At 38.8% G+C, this 25,388-nt stretch overlaps 1 protein-coding gene across 1 annotated transcript in view; it reads left to right on the top strand.

The window, feature by feature from the left end:
* Positions 1-25,388, top strand: part of ARHGEF26 (Rho guanine nucleotide exchange factor 26) — a 141,130-nt gene that overhangs the window by 10,354 nt on the left and 105,388 nt on the right. Inside the window, exons 4-6 of the mRNA XM_075202022.1 lie at positions 1,428-1,570; positions 23,374-23,430; positions 23,611-23,771. Of these exons, the coding sequence (XP_075058123.1) occupies positions 1,428-1,570; positions 23,374-23,430; positions 23,611-23,771 (361 nt within the window). The remainder of the gene's footprint in view (positions 1-1,427; positions 1,571-23,373; positions 23,431-23,610; positions 23,772-25,388) is intronic.

Genomic DNA, 25,388 nt, shown 5'->3' on the forward strand with positions numbered 1-25,388 from the left:
GATTTTGGGAAGGGGTATGTGTGCCTCCACTTTTACCCAGTCCTTGAAGCTTTGTTTAGTGAGGTTCAGAATTTTGCAGTATTCTGGTGTTCTCGATGCTGATGTGCAGTGTTTGCACTAGATTACTGTGGAATTATATAGGGATACTTTCAGGTTCTTAATATGGAAGATTTTATTTGGATCTGCACTTTGACCGCAAAGTTTGTTATATATCTTCAATGTGGCTGTAAGTTTAACCCAATTCATGACCGAAAGTAATTTGCACCTAGACATGCTTCAGTGTGTGTGACAATAAAAATGTTATAAGTTATTCATCATGCCAAACACCTACCGATAATGGCCTAGCAGTTCAGCAAAGTACATGGCATTCACTTTGAATGCTCTGAATAGTAACTATGGTGGCAGGAACCAATCTTCTAGGTCTGTGGCCCCATCATTTGAAGCACTGGGCATTGACAACAGAAAAAGTCAGTCAGGGCAGCCCATTTTTTTGCTGAAGCTTATATAGAGCCGCATAATAAGACCCAGTTCTGCCTACTAGTGCTTATTCCACAGGTGGACAACAGGAGGTAAATGTATCATACTGCGTTTTTTTCAAGTCACCGGAAATCGGTGACTTGACAGCTAAAATTTAAAGCGGCGCTGCCTTGTAAAGGCAAGTTTCCCTTTACAAGGCAGTGCCGCTTTAAAATTTAGCTGTCAACTCGCCGATTTCCGGCGACTTGAAAAAAACAGAGTATGATACATTTATCCCCAGGTTGTTAAACATAAAATACACATTGCAAATTTATTGTTTTTTAACAAAATATTTATAAATATTTCTGTAAAAGATTCCACAGTTTGCATCTAGTTATATCTTAAATTATGTCAATATGCAGTGAAAACCCTAAAAAAAAAAATTATGTTCCTTTGAACCCTTTAGTTGTTCTTGTTTATAAAGTATTTTCAATGTTTTCAAAATGGCAGCTCATAGCATACCTGTCAGCACCTGCAACAAAGAGAGGACATGCTGTCTGCTGTCAGATTTGTGTGCTGTGTTTGTAGTTTTTTGTTGTTTAATATATACCAGCGGTTGGCAAACTGTGGGACATTCTCCCCCCCCCCCATCTGAACCCTCCCCATCTACCACTCTGCGGTCTACAATTTGCACGGTGCAAAAGTTACACTGCCACACGTGCCTTCCTGCTTTCCTCCAATCCTAGTTCTTTTATCAAGAGAAAAATCAGCGAAAAAAACATACTGTAAATAGTCAGTGCAAAGCAGTTTCCATAATACTACTATTGTGTTACAGATGAATATTTAAAAAACATACATTGGAATAGATTTTCCTGGCTTTCCTGTCTTCATCTGTCACACTGATTGTTTTCATTGTGAGATTAGTAAATGTCCGTCACATTTTAATAAATGTGTTCCCCTTTTGCTTTCAGAGAATGCTGTCCTGTACCAAAATTACAAGGAGAAAGCTCTAGATATTGATTCAGATGAGGATGCTGATTCCAAAGAACTGAAAGGAGATCGAATCATTGTTGAATATAGGCCATTAAGGTCGACGTGGAGTCAGCTGTCAGTGGTTAGTAACTTTCAGATGTTCCTCTTCCATAAACTTGATTATTTTCTGAACTTCATTTTCTTTGCTTATATGTAAGGTGTGTTTTATGGAGTGCCCCACTGTGCAAATTGCTTGATGTAACATCTCTTAAATGTTGTGCCCTTTTCTCAGTCATTCATTTGTATCCTGGCCTCTGTGCTCTGAAAGCTAGCAAATATAAGGATTTCTTTTGGTTAGCCAATAAAGGTATCACTCCTATAATACTTTTGTCTTTTTTAACACGAAAGTATTAAGTGTAGTTGAAATGTTCACCCATTGCCACTCGAGTATTATACTGCATTCAATTTAAATGGTCTTTGCTATTTTATGTTACGTATGAAATGATCTTCGTTCTAAAAGAGATCCATTATTAAAAAAATAGGTTTTTTTTTTTTTACGTTTTGTTGATTTTGAGAACTTTAATGAAGATGAACCTTTTCGTTAAAGATGTTTGCCACCTACCTAATTGTATGCTAATATATTCCGTTATTACCTTCACACTTGTAAAAATATCTTTTAATGCTTTTGTATTTCATGCATTGCACATCTGGTGTCATTTGTTCCTACTTTAAACAAAAATGAATCTGAGTCTGGGGTCTGTATGCATTTAAACCTGTTTTCCTATGCTGCTCTCAGTCAGTGGACTGCCTGTCCTATCATGCCTTGCTCCAGTGCCTGGAGTTTTTCCTCAGCCAGAGATGTCATACAAGCATCAGTTAAGCTAAGGGAATGTGCACAAACATCTGCTCCAGTCTGAAGGCAGCAAGAAATTGTAGGAGGTCAAGTGAAGGCACCTGTAGGAAGCCATATACACACCAAATGGACTCTGATTTGAAGGGTATGACGTACCCTTTATTTTCCACCCATTAGGCTTTTAAGTCATGTTTGGGTGATAATGGTAGTCTTAAGCTAGTTACACACTACAGAAAATTTCCCCCATGCGTTATCTTTAACAATTGTATCCATGAATTAGTATGCTGATCCATGCGTTCACACTTACATGATTTACCTTCAGAACTATCATCTTCATCTATCTTAGCATCTGCTGAAAAGATAGTGACTCAATGAAGATCTGCCTACACTGCTGGTCGTGTTCAGAGTTTGCCCGGCATCGTTCCACGTTTATAGAGATTTCTAGTCCGGTTATAATATCCTATGAAACGATAGGATGTGCTTTGGTACGATAAAACATGATCATGGGAGCATTCACACTAATGCAATATAGGACCTCACTGTCATTTATCGTGTTATTGACACGGTAGTGGGGTGAAAAACCTGTAGTGTGTATCTAGCTTTAGATGATGTGTATTATATTAAAGTAAAAAAAGGATTTTAGGGGTATATGTTTTCTAAAGACTTACTATAACACTACATGACATCAGCCATTTAAAAAACACTCCCTTGTTTGTTTGTTTGTTTTTACTCCACCTGAGTCTGACTAATAAAGGCAACAGTTGCTATCAGGAAAAAATGTAGTTAATTTCATAGTAATTGAGACAAAAACGTTTTACAGTAATCGACCCTGTTGCTGTGAATATTTGCCTCTGGTGTTCTGGGGGCAGCATGGTGGCTCAGTGGTTAGCGCTTCTGCCTCACAGTGCTGGGGTCATGAGTTCAAATCCTGAACAGGGCCTTGTGGAGGTTGTATGTTCTCCTCATGTTTGTGTGGATTTCCTCCAGGTGCTCCGGTGTCCTTCCAAGCTTCAAAAAAAAAACATACCAATAGGTTAACTGGCCCTAGCCTGTGTGTGTTTTAGGGAATTTAGACTGTAAGCTCCAATGGGGCAGGGACTGATGTGAATGACAAATATTCTCTGTACAGCACTTCGGAATTGGTGGCGCTATATAAATAAATGATGATTTCTCCAATGTTTTGGATATTTTGGATTTATGATCATGGTGGACTTAGTACACAAACAGGCAAAATGTATAGGGTAGAACGTAAAATCTTTTTAAATAGCTGTAGAAATAACAATTACTGTTTCCATATAAAGATATTTAAAAGATTTATGGAATGATATTCTACATTATACTCTAAGGGTTATTCCTTAACATTGCTGAACAGTGCAAATCTACATTTAATTAACAGCCAATCAGACATTGGCCCTTTTCTGTGTAGTGCAGGTCGGAGAATAAAGTAAATGTATAGTCTCTCCTATGATCAATGTTGGTAAATAATATCCTCTATGAATAAATATACTTAGTGCTTTTTCTGGTGATGACAAGTCTGCATTTTCACTCGGCTGCTGTGATGCTGTCTGTGAATAATAGAGACAATTATACCTTGCTCTGTAACCTTTCTTTTGTCTTATCTATCATGTGATAGAGAATGTATGGAGAGGACAGATTTCACTAGTATGTCTAATCATTGTCTCTTATCTTCTGTCCCAATATAGGGCAGCACTAAAGGACAATTTCAGCTAGTGACAGTTGACATAGTCATTGAAAGCATTGCTTAGAATAAAGAAATACTCATTGCAAGACTGCAGCAAAGCAATATTCTACATTTTGCTGTATCTTTGTATGAATAAATAAGTATCAGAGATCATTTACTATTTGGAAAGTGTTGAATAAACAGGAGGCAGTAGCCAGCTTTGTTCATTCATTAATTCCATATAACTGAAAATCACAAACTCATGTGTATATATAGTTTTGTGTAGGTATTTCATGTAAGGGGTTATTTTAGAATCGTGTGTGTGTGTATATGCGTGCATGCGCGTGTGTGTGTATATGCGTGCATGCGTGTGTGCGTGCATGTGTGTGCATGCATGAGTGTGTGTTTATGCGTGTGTGTATGTGCGTGTGTGTATATACATGTGCATGTGTGTGTATGCGTGTGTATATTTATGTGTGTGCATGCGTGTTTGTATATAGGCGTGCATGTGTGTGTATATGCGTGTGTGTGTATATATATATATATGCATGCATGCGTGTGTGTGTGTGTGTGTATGCATGCGTGTGTATGCGAGCGTGTGTGTGTATATATATATATATATATATATATATATATATGCGTGTGTGTATGCGTGCATACGTGTGTGTGTATATATGCATGCATGCGTGTGTATGCATGCATGTGTGTGTATATGCGTGTGTGTATATATGCATGCATGTGTGTGCATGCGTGCATGCGTGTGTATATGCGTGTGTGTGTGTATATGCGTGCATGTGTGTGTATATACGTGCATGCGTGTGTGTGTGTGTATATGTGTGCATGCATCTGCATATGTGTGTGTGTGGGGAGATTGAAAGGGGGGTTGGAATATACAGGAAAATGAACATATTTTTATCACTGTTATGGTTATGGTAATACATTGTAAAAATTATGTTTTATGTAAGGAGCAGCCACACAAATTTCTACAGCAATTATAACTTAAAAGGCTGAGGAGTAGCCCTTATAAAGGGAAGAAATGCCGACTCTGTCCTTCTCTAAAGGTCCAAGGGGTCCAGACCTGGGTGAAAAGATCTGTTCTGACCTCACAGCACTGGGGGTCATGAGTTCAATTCCCGACCATGGCCTTATCTGTATGGAATTTGTATGTTCTCCCCGTGTTTGCGTGGGTTTCCTCCGGGTGCTCCGGTTTCCTCCTACACTCCAAAAACATATTAGTAGGTTAATTGGCTGCTATTAAAATCGACCGTAGTCTCTATCTCTCGGTGTGTGTATGTTAGGGAATTTAGACTGTAAGCTCCAATAGGGCATGATGTGAATGAGTTCTCTGTACAGCGCTGTGGAATCAGTGGCGCTATATAAATAGATGGTGATGATGAATGCAACATGCCAGATAGAATGTGTTAATGGTGACAGGAGTGATCGGTTCTATTTATTTAAAGTGAGCTGTAATGATCAATTTCATCACCGCCAAGGTATGGGAGGCCAGCTTTATAGAACCTTTAGTTAGCTTTTGAGGAGAGTAAGAGAGGAGCAAAATCCAGCGATCTTCTTGTATTGGGGCTTCAAACAAGGAGTTAAGGAGTCTGTGCACCTTTTCCCATAAGATAACAATATTCGGGCTGGTCCACTATATATGATAAAAGGTTCCCCTGTGACCACAGTTCCTCCAACAAGCTGGATCGGATGTATCATACATCTTGTGAACTTTGTCAGGTGTAAAGTACGATTGATAGTATATTTTGTATGCGGTCTCCTTGATTGTGTTAGGATAGTATGAACATCCATTTTGATCTCTTATTTCCTCCCAGTAGTCTTCATCAGCGAAAGGGCCGAGATCTGATTCCTATTTATATCTTCTGTAGAATTCTGTTAATATATCCAGGAGTATAATATATATTGAGGAGTTCATGCAACTCACCAGGGGGTTTGTAAACATATTGCTTCAAAGTTAGAGGTTGTATAGAGGATTCCCTAAGAGGGGAGTGAAGAGACAAAGTGCCTAATCTCCAGGAATTTATACATTTTTGTATTTAATAAAGGGTTTGATATTGCCTAGTAAATTCGAGAGTTAGAACTCCTGTGAGCACATCTGGGAAGAAAGCCTGGGTTGTGCCATGTTGGTGTGATAGATTTAACCTTTCATTACCCACTTCACCTAAGTATGCAAAAGTCCCACATCTATAGATTAACTATAATAGTTGGGAGCCAGATCAGATTGAGGCATTTACGTGGTTTAAGAAGGCCCCAGATAGATTGGAGGGAAGTGAGATTTAAGAATTTAGTTTCTATGTCAACCCTTGCGATTTTATTAGGTGCTGCCCAGTTTTTGTCTAGTTATTGTGTGCAGTCAAGTAATATAGTTTGACATCAGGGAAAAAATGGCCGTTCGCCATAGTTGATTTTGTGAGAATCATTTTGTCTTCTACTCGGTCTCCATCTCCACATAAATTTAGAAAATATTTTTTGTATATCGATGAACACTGAATATGGGACGGCTACCAATAAAGTCTGAAAATACTATAATAGTTTTGAGAGTATGTTAATTTGAGGATATTACCAACGGTTCCCAGGAGGGTATCGACTTTGCGATTCTATATAAAAGGGAGGGGAAGTTCTTTCTTTCAAGGCACGCTGTCCTAGGGAGGGATTTGGAGCATCAGGGTTTAAAAATTTGTGAAATTAATGTTCTATCCCGATATTTGGCGTAATAGGCAATAGGATTATAAGGTTGGGAAGGACTGTTAGAGGTTTTGTGAGGATGAGGAGAATGTCATCTGCAAATAGCGAGATTTTATAGTTATTATTATTATTATTATTATTATTATTATTATTATTATCATTATTACCATTTATTTATATAGCGCCACTAATTCTGCAGCGCTGTACAGAGAACTCCTTCACATCAGTCCCTTGGGGCTTACAGTCTAAATCCCCTAACACACATAGAGACAGATAGACAGACTAGGATAAATTTTGTTAGCAGCCAATTAACCTACCAGTATGTTTTTGGAGTGTGGGAGGAAAACGGCGCTCCCGGAGGAAACCCACTCAAACACAGGGAGAACTTACAAACTCCTCACAGATAAGGCCATGGTCGGGAATTGAACTCATGACCCCAGTGCTGTGAGACATAACACTTAGCCGTGCTGGTGTTGCCAGTTAGAAAATATCCAAAGAGGCCACATTTTTTTAGGCCCTGGTGCATATATTAATTGATTTTGTCAAATCCCTTCTTGCTGTCAAGTGATAGAATGACAGCTAGGGAACTAGTTTTGTTTAATAATAATTTGGATCAAGTAAATTTCGTTTCTTGTGTTACCCTGAGCCTGACACCAGAGATGAACCCATTTTAGTCATGGCGTATTAATATGGGATACTGCATTTTATAATTTATATAGTTTTTAGATCATTATTCAGGAGGGAAATTAATCTATAACTTGCACAATTTTTATATACTGTAACAAAGGGAGGCATTTAACTGACAATATGCAAAGAAAACATACAAGCAGAGTAAGACATTGGCTCAGTTATGCACCTAGATTCAGGTTAAACCAAGTAAAGACTTATGTGTAGTTTAAAGTTGGTTAACTTACATTATTTAAAAGCTGCTTCCTCTCAGCAAACAGACAGGATGTGTCTGTTGGTTGAAACAGAGCCAGTGATGGGCCTTTTCTCTTAAAGAGAAGGTGGGTGTGTCACCTGTCAAGCTAAGGCTGGGGGAGGAGTATCATGTATAAAAGCTTGTTTGTGTCATTTGTTCACGAAGACCAACGCTGGGTAAGCTGGCTGGTCCTGAGAGAGAGCTGGTCTATGTATAGCTAGCGTTTAGGGTCTCCATAATTGCTGTGAAAGTATACAGTGTCAAAACATTTACCATCCTGACAATAAAATTTACATAAAAAGGAAGAAGTTGTTGACGTGTGCTTCTGCAGTAGCGCTCTCTTGCCACAATATATATTTCCCTCCCTGTTGATAAATACTATACAAACTTCAAGCATGGTGTTTGGAAAAGGTTTGCCTTGGAGAGCTGCATTGAATAAGGAGTGGATAGAGAGGAGAGCCCAGCCTCATAAGAGACCCGGGGAACTACTGTAGTAAGAGACAGTTTTATTGTACTATGTTTAATGTGTATAATGGTTAACCAGTAATTGAAATGTAGAAACCATTAGAAGAGTCTTGTGTTATAGTTGAGCGGGAGCCAGTCTTTATTATTGTGTGCTTGACTCAGCAGGCAATAGGCAGAACAGCAGCTCTTAGCGGAGTTGCCTAGCACAGATGTACTATGTATGTTCACTATAATTCATCTGCTGCTGTCCTTAGTCTTGACCTCTGTTATGTCACCACACTGTATAGTAATGAATCCGTTTTGCTTACTTAAGGGGGTTTTCATTTTAAGTTTTTGCCAAAGTAAATATATATGTAAGATAAGGCAGACTTTTTCTGCCAAGAGTGTTTAGAGGATATGACTCAAAAATTTGCTATAAATAAATGGAGGCTTTAAATGTTTATATACACACACACCTCCTACAGTGACCTCTCTGCTTTTACCCTTTCTATTTTTAGTAAAACACCAGTCACAGCAGCTACAATCGCACTCTGAGATGAGCACAATACCAGATGACAATACCTACTCACAAATTACACACCCGACCCCTCTCTATACGTTGGCCAGCTTGTCCAAGGTCAATCATACCACACACAACATCACAACAATTCTTTATAATATATAATTACTTGCAACTTCCTCCTGGCTGACTCTGCCCTGATTGCTACTTAGCAAACATGTGCTAACCGTGATCACCTCTCGCAGGTACACACTCCTTTTGATTGCTGTATTCGACTCTCTTGCGCTCTCACACACGAGAGGTAAGTTTCTGACTGGAAACTTACATTTAAACTCCGTCAGATAAGTACAAATTAATAAAAGTGGAGAGATTATTTTAGCCTATGTCTTACCTTACTAGGATCAGGTGACAATACTTTTCCTAATGATGTTATCGGCATGAATTTTCATGAAACATTCAGCCTATAAAATAGCTACTTCACCTGTGCTAAGGCGACAGGTGCAACCTAAAATATTTTGGTATATACATTTGTACTTTCACCGCAATAAACACATGGCCATATGTTTCACTGGTTAGATAGGGGAAAATAAACTGTAAAACCAGTATGAATGGTGTATATATTTAACTGTAAATTGCTTTCATATTTAGAAGTGCGAGGCCACCTGTGGGTCTCAGAAGCGAAATGTAAAACCTACATTAAAGTATTTTAGGCACATTTGAAGTTTGCTTGTTTTATATTCAGTAATAACATTCATTTGAAACATTAATAACACACTGAATGAATAGAGATTGTCTATCCAGCTCTGGGGAGGGCAATATGTCTGTAAGCCAGAACCCAGATTTCAGAATTCCGTTCACAAATCGAAGCTCTCCTAGCGTTTATTGCCATCTCTGGCAGAGGGGGACACGGGCTCAGTCAGTAGAATAGGAAAGCATGGAAAATTGTATATATGGTTATAAATTCAGCATCCATAAACTTGTGGGTTGTAAGTTTTACATGGATTTAAATGTCTCATAAAGTTTTTATAATTGTCAGTTTGTAAAAATTCCAGTACAGTACTTTCCAGGTGTAACCTTGTGTGTGGCATCCAGTGGGTTAATTGAAAATGGTTTTGAGAAAAAAGGTGTTTTTTTTCCAACCCATTATCTACAGGGCATTGAGCATTTGTAGTTTGTGGAAACAGTGCTTGACTGCATATTCTGCGTTTTAATATTGATACTGGTTAATGTACACCTTATAATGTAACAATCTAAATATTACACACAGTAGCATTTTTCTTAGGTTTAAACTATTTTCAAACATGTAATATTTTATATTAGGTTGGGGACATTGGAGTTATTATTGTTGTTGTTTTATTTTTTACATTGTAACAGTGTTGTACAGTAAGAAATATTTGTTCGTTTATATCCGTGGTTATGGCATTGGAGCTTATAATCTAATTCCCTAAGACAGGCAGACACACGTACACAAATGATCTGTGGTCAATTTAGTGAGCAGATGAATTAAAGTTGAATTAAACTACCATAGGTTTGGACCTTGGTAGGAAACCAGAGCACCCAGAGAAAAGGGAGGGTTATGAACTTCATTGAGGAAATTCACACTGATGTTCAGTGTTAACTATGTGCAAATAACTTTCCCTATCTCGTTCAGTTTTAACACTGGCATTTCCAGATTGCACAGTTTAGAGTGGATATATCCAAACTGTATTCAAAAATGTGTAATCCATTCATGTATAATTGAGGTTATAAAAACATATCTCTCAACATTTCGTTGAGGCAAGCGATGCTGGTGGTCATGCCAATACCTCTCCCCTAAAAACAGCCTTCAATTGGCACCATAGGAACCTGTGTGTATGTGTGTGTGTGTGTGCCACTAACCAAGATGTCACCATGTTAAATAGGTGCATAGCTCCCAACTTCCTGTGAGTTTGGACAAATGTACCTACTTTCAGGGCAGTTCCCTCAAATCTGTACTGTCCCATTTAAATTGGAACAGTCGAAAGGTATGAAATAATAATTTCTTGCAATCCGTTACCTTTAAATTAGGAGAGATGGATCTCATGCGTATAGTAAATATTACAATGTGGTATTTTGTCATGACAAATTGGTGTTCTCACTGACTGGTTATGTGTCGTGTGGAAATTTTAACAGAAAATCAATCTCCTGTCTAGACACAACAATTTCAATCCTTGTCATTTCATGTTAGAATTTATGAAGTTAAAAGCAGGAAGTATAAAAAACCATGAAGCTATACTTAACTTTTTTGTCAGTTTACTGTTAAACCTAAAAAACTGGTCTCGGGGACCGCTTTTTGGTGGTGCTACCACATGGGGCCCTGTGATTAATGGCTCAATCGGCTCTAGGTAACACCAGTATTAGCGAACAGTCATAAGTATCATACGCAATTCTTAAAGCATATATTGACATGAGATTTTTTTTGTTTTTTATTATTATTTTTGTTCAATCAGCATGAACTTGTCATTGCTCTCCAATATAGAGTGAACTTGTCTTATTTATATCGTCTATGAAAGACCATAACGTTAGAGTATAACATTTTTCCTCTGCAATTACAATGCTGCAATAAATACTACTTATTTGTTGAAACAATACAAAAACAAGTAACTCTGATAGGACTAGAGAGACAATGAGCATTGACTAGTTGCATTCAGTGACTGTCCCAAAACAGTCGGGAGTTACCAAAGACTCTGAAGGTCTTTATGATAGAAGATGTACTAGAGGCTCTCAAATCCATGCATGCTGGAATGATCCCAGATCCAGATAGTCTTACTGCTGCTACTTATCAAGATCTTTTGAGAAGATTCTTGTTCCATCCATCTATTATTGTTATCTATCTTTATGGAGGAATGACCATATATTCAGACTCATTTTTTTTTATTACACACCCATAATCCATGAATACTCACTCAGCTTTTGAGTCTTAGTCACTTGTCCAATTTACAGGTCAGCTGGACTAAATCAGATGTTTAATATGTCACTCTCACACAAGACCATTTTACATTTTCTTCCATACGTGTCCAGCTCCCAGGGTAGCCTCTTTTATAACCTCATAATTCCACCTTGGGAACTGCCTGCCATGGGGAGTTGCAAAAGGTCTCGATTGGTGGGCTTCTCACACTATCCAGCTCCCTCTCCTACCTCCCCAGGTGTCTTCCTTCAGGTGACCCCTGCTGGGTCTGGCTCCTGGCTGCCTGTAGAGCTCACTAGTGGACAATAGGGAGCAAACAGAAATATCAATGGCAGCTTAATTCACTCAACTCCTGAGTATTCCCTGTGGAGGGAGAATTTAACCCCTGAAGTACTTTTCCAAGGAGATGTTATAGTTCCATCACTGATACTTCCTGATGATAACATAGCTAAAAAGTGCAGTTCAGGTATGGATTAGATTAAGGGGTTGTAACACTATACACCATGCCCGTTGCTTTACAATGGGATTAAGTCTTTCACAGAGAAAATAGATCTTCCTTCTTTCCCCTCCCATTTACTCTGTGAACATAACTATGACATTTTCTGAGGATCTTAGTCATTATGGGTTGCTCAAAATACTCTATCACCTCATTTCTGTATAATATGCTAATCCCTTTCAAATCACTCTAGTCTAACTTTATTAGAAAGTGGAGAAAACAAATAGGTAAGATGCTGTCTACTCAACAGTTATCCAAAATTATGGAGAAAGCATATACATCATATTTGCCAACTTTGGGGTCATGATGTCCGGGAGGGGACTCCATCATGGGGGCATGACCACACGGATTGCATCGGTCATTAGGCCCTGTCCCTGTCAAATGTTGTAAATATCGTCCTAAATTGATAGGGGGTGGATTTCTTGAAATTTCTGAAGTTGTTCTGCGGTATCTGACACCAAGACGTTGGCAGCAGATCCTTTAAGTCCTGTAAGTTGCAAGGTGGTTCCTCCATGGCTCTGGCTTGTTTTTCCAGAACATCTCACAGATGCTTGATCGGATTGTGATCTGGAGAATTTGGAGGCCAAGTCAACACCCTGAACTCTTGTGTTACTCAAACCATTCCTGAATCATTTTTGCAGGGTGCCAGTATTCTCCTATAAAAAGACGTCACTACCATCAGGTAATACCGTTGCCATGAAGGGGGTACTTTTTCTGCAACAATGTTTAGGTAGGTGGTATGTGTCAAAGTAACATCCACATTAACGTCAGGACCCAAGGTTTCCCAGCAGAACATTGCCCAGAACACCACACTGCCTCTTGCTTGTGTTATTCCCATAGTGCATCCTGGTGCCATCTCTTCCCCAGGTAAATGACACATGTGCACCCAGCCATCCACATGATGTAAAAGAAAATGTGATTCATCAGACCAGGACACCTTCCATTGCTCCATAGTCCGGCTTTGGCTCTCACGTGTGGTAGACAATTGTCAGCATGGGTAATCTGACTGATCTGTGGCTACGCAGCAAGCTGCAATGCACTGTGTGTTCTATCACCATTGTATCATAGATTAAGTATCATCTTGTGAAATGAATCGCCAAAAATTATTTGTGGGTCTATTTACTAAACTGCGGGTTTGAAAAAGTGGAGATGTTGCCTATAGCAACGAATCAGATTCTAGCTGTCATTTTGTAGAATGTACTAAGTAAATAACTAGAATCTGATTGGTTGCTATAGGCAACATCTCCACTTCAAACCCACAGTTTATTAATATACCCCTTGGTTCTTGAATCACTAATGACTCTTTTTTTTTTTTTTATATAAAAACTAATTTATTATATGATCTATTAAAACATATGATTTTTAACCAGGTCTGAATTAAGATACCTTTGTATTATCATCATCATCATCATCCGTTATTTATATAGCGCCACTAATCTCTGCCCCATTGGAGCTTAGAGTTTAAATTCCTTAACATATACACACACTCACACACAGACAGAGAGAGAGAGACTAGGGTCAATTTAGATAGCAGCCAATTACCTACCAGTATGTTTTTGGAGTGTGGGACCCGGAGAAAACCCACGCAAAGACAGGGAGAACATACATACTCCACACATGGTCGGGAATCAAACTCATGAATCCAGTGCTGTGAGGCAGAAGTGCTAACCACTAGGCCACTGTGCTGCTCACAGTCATAGCCAGCCTTAACTGTTTCAGCAGTTTGTGCTACTGTAGCTCTTCTGTGGGTTTGGACCAGACAAGCTAGCCTTTGCTCCTCATGTGCATCAGTGAGCCTTAGGCGTCCATGACTCTGTCGCCTGTTGTTCTTCCTTGGACCACTTTTGGTAGGTACTAACCACTGCATTCTGGGAATCCCACTGCCAAAAGACCTGCTGTTTTGGAGATACCCTGACCCAGTCATCTAGCTATCACTTGTCAAAGTCGCCCAGATCTTTAATCTTGCCCATTTTTCCTGCTTCCAACACATCAACTTCAAGAACTGAATGTTCACTTGTTGCCTAATATATCCAAACCCCTGATAGGTGCCATTGTATCGAGATAATCAATGTTATTCACTTCACTTGTTACTGGTTTTAATGTTGTGGCTGGTTATTCATTATTCTTTATAACAACTTGCAATTCATGTGGATGTAGCCAAAAAACACATTAAGAGTAGAGGATTCTGGGACAGTATATACACAACAGATGTTTCATTGTAAATTCTCATTCCAAGTGTCTGCTTTTTGTGTATTGTGAGTTTCTCATAGACATTTTGGTCCCTGGTACCAGCTGAAACAGATAAGAGCATGTTGGAATATTTCCAGGAGAGACAGAGCAATTAACAAAGTATAAATATGTTGTTGTGTTGGACACAAGATGAGACTGTCACTTCTTCTGTTTAAATGGATTTCTATCTTGTTTGCACTTTCATTTTGTGTGCTGTGGTTGAATGTTTTTAAAGGCACTATAACCTTAATTTAATTCCCTTTTTACTTGTATGTTTTATGTATTGGTAAATTTTGAAAAACAGTCTTTTTACTAAAAGAAAGAGACCTTTTTACAAAAAAAAGGTTGAGGCTTGAGTGCCCTTTAAACCATGATTTAAAGCTGCATAGCAAAAATCATTGTGGACAGTAGGTTTGCTTTAATCTGAACTTTTAATAGTTGTTTTAGTATTAAATTAACATATTAATAACTCAATTTTTAAACCTTGACCGTGTGTTAACACAGAATTTAACTGTATTGTTTTCTAATTACCTTCCGTTTTTAAACTACTAGCGTGCTTGCTGCATCTATCTCTTTCGCTTGTCAGCATTGTCTTGTATTTCTAACATGTTTGCACTGTCCACAAGGAAAAGGGCTCTTTAGTAGTATCTGAGCTGGTTAAAGTTACAGTCCTTTGCATGCTGAGAGAGCTTATTTTACTACACACCTTTTCTTTAAAGTGATATTATTTACAAATACGTTTTGGAAAAATGGTGCAGTTTCTCACAAACTGATACTTTTAAATCAGTCTCTGAACATAGCAGGCTAAGGTAACATTTTAGTGAAAGGAATTTAGGTAAACAAGCTGAACAGGTTTGATGTAATGTACCCCTACCTTTCATTTCTAAAATATGCTACTGTGAATTTTCATATAATCATTTGTAACATAGCATTTGTTATATTGCACATGTAGAATCCAGAGCAACTGGTTAAAGTATTATCCTATTCGTTAAAAAAAAAGGAAATGTTTCCCTAGCCTAGAAATGAGATGCCAATGACGAAACGTGTTTTGGTTGTTCAGCAGGATAGGAGAACCTATATAGTGTTTTAGCTTTGTTAAATGCCCCTGTTCTTGGAGGCAGACTGTCTGAAACTGAAAGAAGATATATAGTTTCTAATAAACTGAACAAACGCTATGGCTACTGATGCTGAATGTGATGCTGTGTCTTTTAAACAATGAACAATTTGTAGACTGTTATTCTGATGTTACTGGTGAAATATGCTTTTGATTTTTACATTGGGAATTAAATCATACTTGGAGGTCCAGGAAACCAAAATCTCTATCTCCAACTGATAGATCAGACCCTGGAAAATCAAATTACATGTGTTGCTTTCATTGTATCTGTCTGTGAGAAAGTTGTGAGCTGGCCCAGGAAGACCCCAAGTTAAGTAAACAGAGATCTTGGTGTCTTTATACATAAATTCATGTATAAACGCAACAATGCTGGCTCAATGAAGTACACTGATGTTATATTTAACGACGCATATTTTGCAGAATTTGCAGATTTGTTTAATACATTTTAATTCAGAGCTCTTAATTCCAGCACCATAAGTCAACAGAGATTCAAATACAAGCAGTACCTATTGTAGTGGTTTGGGGTAACATTTGGGGGTCTATTAGTGAGATACAATGATAACTGTTGTCAGTCTATGGGCAGTTTTCTTCTTGTACTTATGAACATCATCATATTTATGAACATGATTGATAATGACCGGAAAGATGTAAACTGGATTATTATTTGCAATTGTGCCTGTTATGGCAGCACGCACTATGTGATATCAGGCTAACTTTCTGGTATTATTGGCTGTATTACAGCATTTGTGGTCAACCTAGGTGAAAGTAGTGCTCAACCCCACACAGGTTCTTGTAGATCATCAGCTGGTCCCCTCAAATATGCAAGTTTTAGATTGGATGGAACACTTGGTGGTCGAGCTGCAGTTGAGTATCCAAAATATATCTTTCTTATTACTTGGCAGCAGTACACGATATGCAGACCCAGTTGCATGTCAAATGGAACACAATTTATGGAACTGTTTGCTTAGGCTATGTAGGATAAGTTACCACCGGGAATACTTATCAAGTGAAAATTAGATTACGATAACATAGGGTAAACCAAAATGATTTGGGTTATTTAGGAATAAGTGCTTGTTGGTTAATATAATGTGGTCGAAAACAACATTCCCTTGGTTCCCTGTTTCCAGACTTAGCTAAAAACCGTTGTTGAAGGCTCATATTTAATAAACAGATTAATGTTCTGGTAGGACAGCATGCATTGCATGAAAACATGTATATACACACATCAATTTAATATTACGCTTGGATAAAGTAAAGTTTCTCATGTCCAGAAGGATATTTACTGGAAAAAAAACCCTCAGAAACCCTCATTGACATAATGTTCCACACTTATGAAAAGAATCTGTAAACAACTCAAGTTTGTTTATCTTGTGTTTCCTAATTTGATATACCAGCTGGGCCAAAGGACTTCTCTGATCAGCAGTAGTAATTAGCCATCGCTGGCTTCCCAGACGTGCTTATTTGTCAAACTTGGCACATTTCACTTCATTCCACAAGTTTTTTTGCATAGGGACTGAACAAAAAGTTGGATAGATGTATGTATCGTACTGAGCTGCCTCTGACCCTACAGTATCATTGCACCAGTTTGCTATAGGCTGCTATTACTACTGTGAGCTGTTAACATCCTAATGGTCTAAATAAAGTTGCACTATACACATTTAGATTTGTTTTAGTCAGGTAGTACATATACTCAGGGCCGGATTAAGGGAATGGAGGCCCCTGGGCTAAGGGGGCCTCCATTCCCCCATGAGGGCCCCCCCCCCCCCCGTGTTCCCAAGGAAGGCTGGGATAATAGAACTCTTGTAAGATATGGTAGTGTGCAGTACATTTCTGTGTGCTCAAAAGCGGCTTATCGCCATCCTCAACCATAATGAAGAACACACCCGCAATACTACTACTATAGTACACAATCTGTTGCAGAAAGCCATAGCAACTAATCAGCAATTCTGTCTATTGCAAACTAGACAAAAAAAAGCAATTGGTTTTAGGGTATAAGTAATGTATTTAGGATCCAAAGTGTACAGCAGACAAATATATTATTTACAAATCAATCATAGTACATTTGTTCATACTTCTACTGCCATCTTCATAGCGTTGTATATCTTTGTTTCTGGGTTTTTTTTTTTTTTTTTTTTAGCAAAGGCAAAATGTTAATATAAATATGTAGTACATTAGAATATCTGGTGAAACAGATTCTACTTATGTTGTTGGAAATATTTTTTACATTACTGTGTAAGCCCCATGAAGCCATATTGAATTTTAATGTACAGGAAAAATAATGCAGTCTGCAAACACCAACAAGTATTCATCAATTAATATTATAAATGTGGATACTGTTTTAATTTTTGTGCTAAACAAACACTTTTGGTTTTGTATATAGATATGTACATTAGACTTAAGCTACTCACACATTTGCTGATCTTTCCGCTTGACATGAGTATAATTAGTTTGACGGATTGGTATTTCGCTCAGAGTGACTTGATCACTTCCAACATAACTGGGCCTGTTAGCGCAGTCAAAATTTGGCATCTGCCATTACCGTTTGACCACATTTGGCAACATACCCAGGGCTGCCAAGAGGAATTCAGGGCCCTGGTACAACAAATTCATGGGGCCCCCCCTTATAGTTGAGTAAGCAAAAAAATTTTGCGCCCCCCCCCTAATTTTTCATGGGTATGGTCACAAAATTGGGGGCGTGGCAATGTGCCGTTGGGGCGTGGCTAGCACAATAAAATCACTAGGTCCTGAATTCCGTGGAGCATGACATTTGTCCAAGCACTCCTGACTTTCAGGACATCTAGCACCCTTGTGTAGTATAGGATGAATGCAGTGTGTACAGAAAGAGTTCAGTCTTGGCCTGCGCCCACTGGGCTCACCAAACATTGACATTGTCCCTACTTGAATCACAACATTTCACACACTATGCTGCTCTGTCCTACCTGTTCTTCTCACTTTTACCACATGTGGCTGCTGGTTTCTTTAGTTGCGGCTTGTCTGGATCATGGACTGTTGGAGAACCTATTTGGGGAAAAAAAATTGCTACATTTAGAAAATTACAGCCAGCCCCACCGTTAAATCAATAACATCCATTATTAATAATTAGGCCTTCCTCCAGCCCCAACATTAAAATAGTATTCCCATTACCCCGCAAACAAAATAGCAGCCATTAATTAGCCACCATCTACCTCACACACACTACATTGCCAAAAGCTCCGTGCCATCACACACACATTACTGTGCCCCGTTATCATCGCCACGCTATGCCCCCTTATGATCACACTGCGCCCTCCATGCTGCCTTTGCCCCTTTCTTTAACCCCCTATGCCATGCTGCTTATCCCTCTTTTTTTAACCCCTCTGTGTCATGCTGCTTGTCCCTCTTTTCTTTAACCCCTCTGTCATGCTGCTATTGTCCCTCTTTTTTTAACCCCTCTGTGTCATGCTGCTTGTCCCTCTTTTTTTAACCCCTCTGTGTCATGCTGCTTGTCCCTCTTTTTTTAACCCCTCTGTGTCATGCTGCTATTGTCCCTGCTTTCTTTAACCCCTCTGTGTCATGCTGCTATTGTCCCTCCTTTCTTTAACCCCTCTGTGTCATGCTGCTATTGTCCCTCCTTTCTTTAACCCCTCTGTGTCATGCTGCTATTGTCCCTCCTTTCTTTAACCCCTCTGTGTCATGCTGCTATTGTCCCTCCTTTCTTTAACCCCTCTGTGTCATGCTGCTATTGTCCCTCCTTTCTTTAACCCCTCTGTGTCATGCTGCTATTGTCCCTCCTTTCTTAACCCCTCTGTGTCATGCTGCTATTGTCCCTCCTTTCTTAACCCCTCTGTGTCATGCTGCTATTGTCCCTCCTTTCTTTAACCCCTCTGTGTCATGCTGCTATTGTCCCTCCTTTCTTTAACCCCTCTGTGTCATGCTGCTATTGTCCCTCTTTTTTTAACCCCTCTGTGTCATGCTGCTATTGTCCCTCTTTTTTTTAACCCCTCTGTGTCATGCTGCCCCCACCCCCGTTTTTTAACCCCCGCCCCCTGTTTTCCTCCCTTCACTTACCTTTACCTCTCTTTTCTTTCTTGTCTTCTCTGCTGCTCTGTGCTCCATTGCTTCAGACTGACTGAATGCTGGGCGTGACATGATGATGTCACACCCGGCATTCAGTCAGTCTGGAGCAATGGAGCACAGAGCAGCATAGAGGAGGGACGCTGGCGCCGCAATCACATGAGTATGGTTTTGGGTTTTTTTAACTACCCTGCTCCCCCCACCAACGACCCCCCCCCCCCCCTGCCGCAAAAAAACAAACAAGCGAGGGCCGTGCCCCCTGACATGCCGTAATTAGTACCCGCTCCCCCCCTCTCGGCGGCCCTGAACATACCCCATAACAATCTGATTTCAATTGATTTTTATCGAGCATAGCGGTAGTTTTTGAGCTATTAACACTGCAATGTCAGATTAATTGCCCAATATCGGCTGCTATTTTGCAGTGTTGGTGGGGCCGTGTTTTGGTAGGTATGTATAAATATAGTGCTAATGGACAAAAAATTCTCTTTTATCCCTGCAGCAATAATATATATCTAGTTGTGGTAATACTATTTCAGATTAGCATCAGACATTTTATTGAATAAAGTTGCTAATGTCTATGATCTACTTTTAAATGGCAAATTAAACTTTAATAGTGAATTTTGTCAATGTACAATTTCATAAATAAATGTCAAGTTTAACTATTCTACAAATACCTTGTTCCTGCTTATTTGTCCATAGAATTACAACAGGCAGGTGCTGAGAACTTTTTGCTCAATCGGTTATTCATAATGTGTGACATTATACAAGGGATACACAATGAAATGTCACCAGTTGACCTTTATCATTTTTAAATGATCTTTCTTTTGTTTTATGTGATATATTTGTTAAGTTTATGTCAAGACACTTCAGTGAAGATATATCTCTATAAAGAGAACTGGAGAGGGCAGAGCTTCAGATCTGCTCTAAAAGGAAACATTTATATCTAAAGCAATAAAAATATAAAATGTAATGAATGTGCAACTTTTACTAAACACAAAACTGCATTATACAACATTTGAGGTGCATTGTACAAGGATGTGTTGATTAAACTAACCATTGCTTTTTATATTTTTATAGAAGTTTAGCATTCAGTTTATCAAAGTGCAACCTATAAGGTCATCAAGTTGACCTTACATAATGATTAACATATCCAACTAATGTTGATAAAGCAACATATACATAGATGAAACGTGACTCTAGTAATATGTTTTTGGTGTGAAGAGATTAAAATGTGATGGGATGGGGGTATTCTGCATATACACAATAAAAACATGTTTTCTTTTGTTATAAGAATCGTTTTCGCTAGGATAAAAAAAAATGTAGTGATGCCAAAAATAATTTAAAAAATATAAGTATAATGCACAATGTTAATACAAATCTTTTATGCAAGTGTTGTTAATATGTATAATCACTTGTAAATAATATCTGTATAAGAGTGAGTTTGGATGTCTACATTTTGGTGTTCATCAGGCAAACTTGTGTATTATAAAGATTAATAAGAAGCAGTCAGCCCAGCAAGCCTATCCAAGGGGCCCTGATCCGGTTGCTCCTGATTGGACTGATTCTCTGTGTTATAAGCAGAAAACTTCCACCTCCCAGGGGCATACGCAGGGGGGGTTTCTGGGTCTCCAGAAACCCCTCCCCTCCGTTAAAGAAGTGCCCTCGTTAGCGGCACTGTACTATGCAGCAGCTGCGGCGCTGTCAAAGAAGCGTCCACAGTGGTGCTGTATTGTATACAGCACCGCCGCGGACGCTTCTTTGACAGCGCCGCGGCTGCTGTATACTACAGTGCTGCCTAAACGGAGCTGCTGCGCATGCGCTGCAGCTCTCTCACTTTTTTATTTATTTATTTTTTTCGGTGGAGGGGAAACCCCCCCTTAAAAATCCTCCATGCGCCCCTGCCTCCTATGTACAATGCATGGAGATCAAGTAATATACCAGAAGAGGAAGGAGTGTAGCGTGCTTTTCCTCCCTCATCTGCAATCTCCTGCTATAAATGGGGGAGGTCTAATGGCCATGTGGGCAAGGTCTAATTTGCATGGGGGCCTGAGCGGCATGTAGAGAGGTTTGGGGGCATGTGGGGGCATCTGAGGGCATGTTTGGGGGCTTGTCAGGGAGTTTTGGAGTACATGTGCTATCTGATTTGGTATTGACGTGGGCGTGCCACGGATGCTCCTGCCTTTTTTTTTTTTTTTTTTCTTTTTTTACTTTTTAGTATGCCAGGTTGGCCATCACTCTTTATATGCTCACAAAACTCATCTGTGGCTTTTGATATTCATTTAATTTATTGTAAGGAGGGTATATACTGTGTTCATTTGTCACCATAACAGTACACTGTAATGTTTTGATACTTAGCAGTTATATTGATTATATTATTTTGGGAAAAAATGTTTTGTTTTGTTTTTGCCAGATTTGATGCATTTATATACTTGCATCGTTACATATTCAAATATGTAATGTATTTGACATTTTCACATTTCACATTAGCCCTGTAATATACAAGGTTTAAATGGTCACAAACTAAAATGCAGATTGCCTTGTATAAAATATCTTCTGATAACATTCATAAATATATTTGTAAAAGTTTCAGAACTTTATCTGATATTTCTGATAAATAATATCTTATTCCACAAATAAAGCTACCTGTACAACATGGGTAACCTACTGACAACAATGATTTATCTATTTATTATACTATTTTTGGACTTGACTCTTTCATCCTGGCAGGGGCAGGCTGGGCTGGGGGACGGGGACTTTTGTCCCCTGGGCCTGTCCCATATTGAGCTTCCTTGGGCTGGGTCATTGGGCCACCTGCATTTTTTTCCCTTTAAAATGTTCCTAATAATCTGCTGAGTTGAGTCTTGTGCCCCTTCCCCCACCCCCCGCCCCCCGGGCTAGAATTTGCCAGCACTCCCCTATATCCTGGTTATGTGGTTTTTGTCTATGATCTCTATAAAGCTTGTTCCTTCACAAGGCATTTTTGACCTTCGCATTCCCACCTAGTGTACTGCAAGTTGGTGTAACATATGGAATACAAGTTAACCCGTGCATGATACTCATCTCATGCATTCTAGTCAAGCTACTTAAGGTGTTAAAAAGGTTCTTGTCATGCATTTGGGGCTAGCCCAGGGGAAGAGCATTACTTCCCGACGTAAGCGCCCTTTTTTAACGTGGTTTTGTCCACGTGTCGCCACCTCATCATTCTTCTCCATCACCTCATCCTTCATCTTCATCGCCACATCCTTAATCTCCATCGTCTTACTATTCTAAAACCTCTCGATACACATCGTTTCTGCTAAACACCTTTTCGCTGTGCTCAATCAGTCTTCCTGGAAGGGCAGTATTCATAACCTGCACTTTCACATCACTGCTTCTCCGTACTTGTGAAAATGTGACATACAATTGTCCATGACCAAACACAGGCTCTGGTAAATAAATACCCACACGGTCAAGAGTTTGAGCCCTCAACTGGTAAATTTAGCCTTTACTACACCTCCCATGGGGGGAAGGGGGGGATGATGGAAGTTAACTGACTTCACTATTATAATTTTTTTTGTCAAATAATGTCAGTATACCAAATTTCAGGTCAATTGGATGAGCCCTTTCTGAGAAAATAGTTTTTTCCACACACACACACACACGCACACACACACACCGCTAGGCTTATATATATTAGATTGGATTACAGATAACGTAGCTTATATAACTGGCGCAGTGACAATAGAGACAAAGCAAATTGATACACAATAAATGACAGCGCCCCTGTGTTAATATCTAATTACACTGTGTGGGGTTTTTTTTTTAGTAAGAGATAATTTGATCTGTTTTTCTTCACTATTTACAGAGAAGATGTACAGGAAGGTAATCAGTCTCCCTGATACATATCAACCCTCCAGCATTTAGCATTGTTTGAGGCTGTACATAAAATGTAACATATAATATTAAAGTAAGTGAGGTAATGTCTAACATGGAACATACACGTTTAACATCTACCTATCTTTTTCTAGGTGAGAAAGAATGGGCTGTCACTGACTGTTAGCCAGGAAGAAAGGAAAAGACAAGAGGTATATTTCTACCAACTTTTTCTTGTGCACTTGTAGTATGTTGGCTCTTCCTAAATCCTTTTGAATCTGAAGACACTAGTTAGAACAATATATATTTAATTTATGAATACTGTAGCATTTTACATTATTTTTGCATTCAAGGTTTTGCTACATTTCAGCCTTGTGTACTCTCTCCTACAGGCCATGTTTGAAGTGATTTCTTCAGAACATTCCTATCTACTCAGTTTAGAAATTTTAATTCGGATGTTCAAAAATTCCAAGCAGCTCAGTTCCACCATGACCAAGACAGAAAACCACCATCTCTTTTCCAATATTACAGATGTGTGCGAGGCCAGCAAAAAGTAAGGTTAAAAACTATTTTTACCCGTTAACTACTAGCGATGTCCGTAAGCTTTCTAGTTGACTCTTCGGTAGCTTAGCCTCTGGCGTTTGTGTTAGCACCAAAAATGCAAGTGCAAACCACATGTGAAAAAGCATATAAAGGTACCCAGTGAGTGCTACGTATGTGATCAGACTGTGATTGACTCGTTGGCACGTGTTTGCAAACGTGTCAAAAATGCAAGTGGTAAGGAGTGTTTACCATTCATCTGACGTTTCCAATGTGTGGGTTACATGCAGAAATCCCATGAAAAATGGAAAATAAATGGGAAATTGAAGTGAATGGGAATGCACCCCCTCCTCCCCCACGGTTCCTCAAACAGCCCCAGCTGTTCCCACTAAAAAGGGTAACACTGTAGTGAAAACCAGCACTGGGCAAGAGAGCTTGGTCTGTTTCCCATAAAACAGGGATAATGATCATGTGATTCCCTAGCAAAAGTGGAAACCAGCCCAAGGCTAGGCAACCTGGGCAGTTTGTTTTAAATATCCTAATTCACCACTTTACCAATATAAAAAAAATCTTCTTTATTTTCATCTGGATTTGTAATCCACAGATATTAAGATCACCTGTTGCACCTTGTTGTAGGGTGACAGGTTGTCACCCTTTCCGGGGAGTAAAATGTTGACCTTCCTATTTATATTATAGGCACTTAGGGGTAAACGTATCAATCAGTGGTTATCTAAAAAAACAAACTGATTTTCAGTCACTTGTCATTAATATTTAAAACGGCAGTTTAAATAAAGGCTGAACTAACTGGGCTTTGCCTTTTAATATAATTGCAGTTTTAAATAATACCAGCAAAACTCCTGGAAATCAGCAGTTTTTGATAATCTCCGATTGATACACTTACCTCTTAGTCTGATTTTTTATTTTTTTTTAAATCTTTATTTTCACACTGTTCAAAAGACACCATGTAGAACTTGATCAATGAGTAAAACAGTATAACATAAACTTGGTTTTTTTTCGTTCTTTCTTGTTAAAAGGTTTACAATAATATTGAAAAACCTGCCTTGTTGCATTTAAAGGATGAAAGAATAGATAAAGGACCTGAAAAAAAGGAGAGAGAAGGGGGATACAAGGGGGCAGATATAGAGAGGGCCAGGTGTCCCTTAGTGTGATTTTTACTAGCCAGGTCAGTAAAATACCAGCCAGTTGGTAAATCAATGAATACTAATTCAGCCCAAAAAATGACTGCATCACAGTACATAGGTGACAAATGCACATATGACTCTTACATCCTCTGTATTACTGTGATTATTAAATACTGATAATCTTCCCCATTTAATTAGGCTTATTATATTATCATTCTAAAATCATTGTGTTACTATACTGTATAATTCCAGATCTTTGCTTTGTTTTAAAACATGTAGCTGGTAAGTAACTTCCTCTGAGCTACAGCACAGATCACTCACTAGTCAAAAGTAAATTAATATCGTGTGGATTTTGTTTTCATTTGCTCCTTTAGGAAAACATCACAATATTATTAAAATTAAACAAAAATACACTTTACCATCCCTTTATATGTCTTCTAGGGAGATTTTAATATCTTAGAAGTTGCATGTATACTTTCTGAATTTAA

This window comes from Mixophyes fleayi, chromosome 3 (assembly GCF_038048845.1).
Source record: "Mixophyes fleayi isolate aMixFle1 chromosome 3, aMixFle1.hap1, whole genome shotgun sequence".
Classification (NCBI taxonomy): domain Eukaryota; kingdom Metazoa; phylum Chordata; class Amphibia; order Anura; family Limnodynastidae; genus Mixophyes; species Mixophyes fleayi.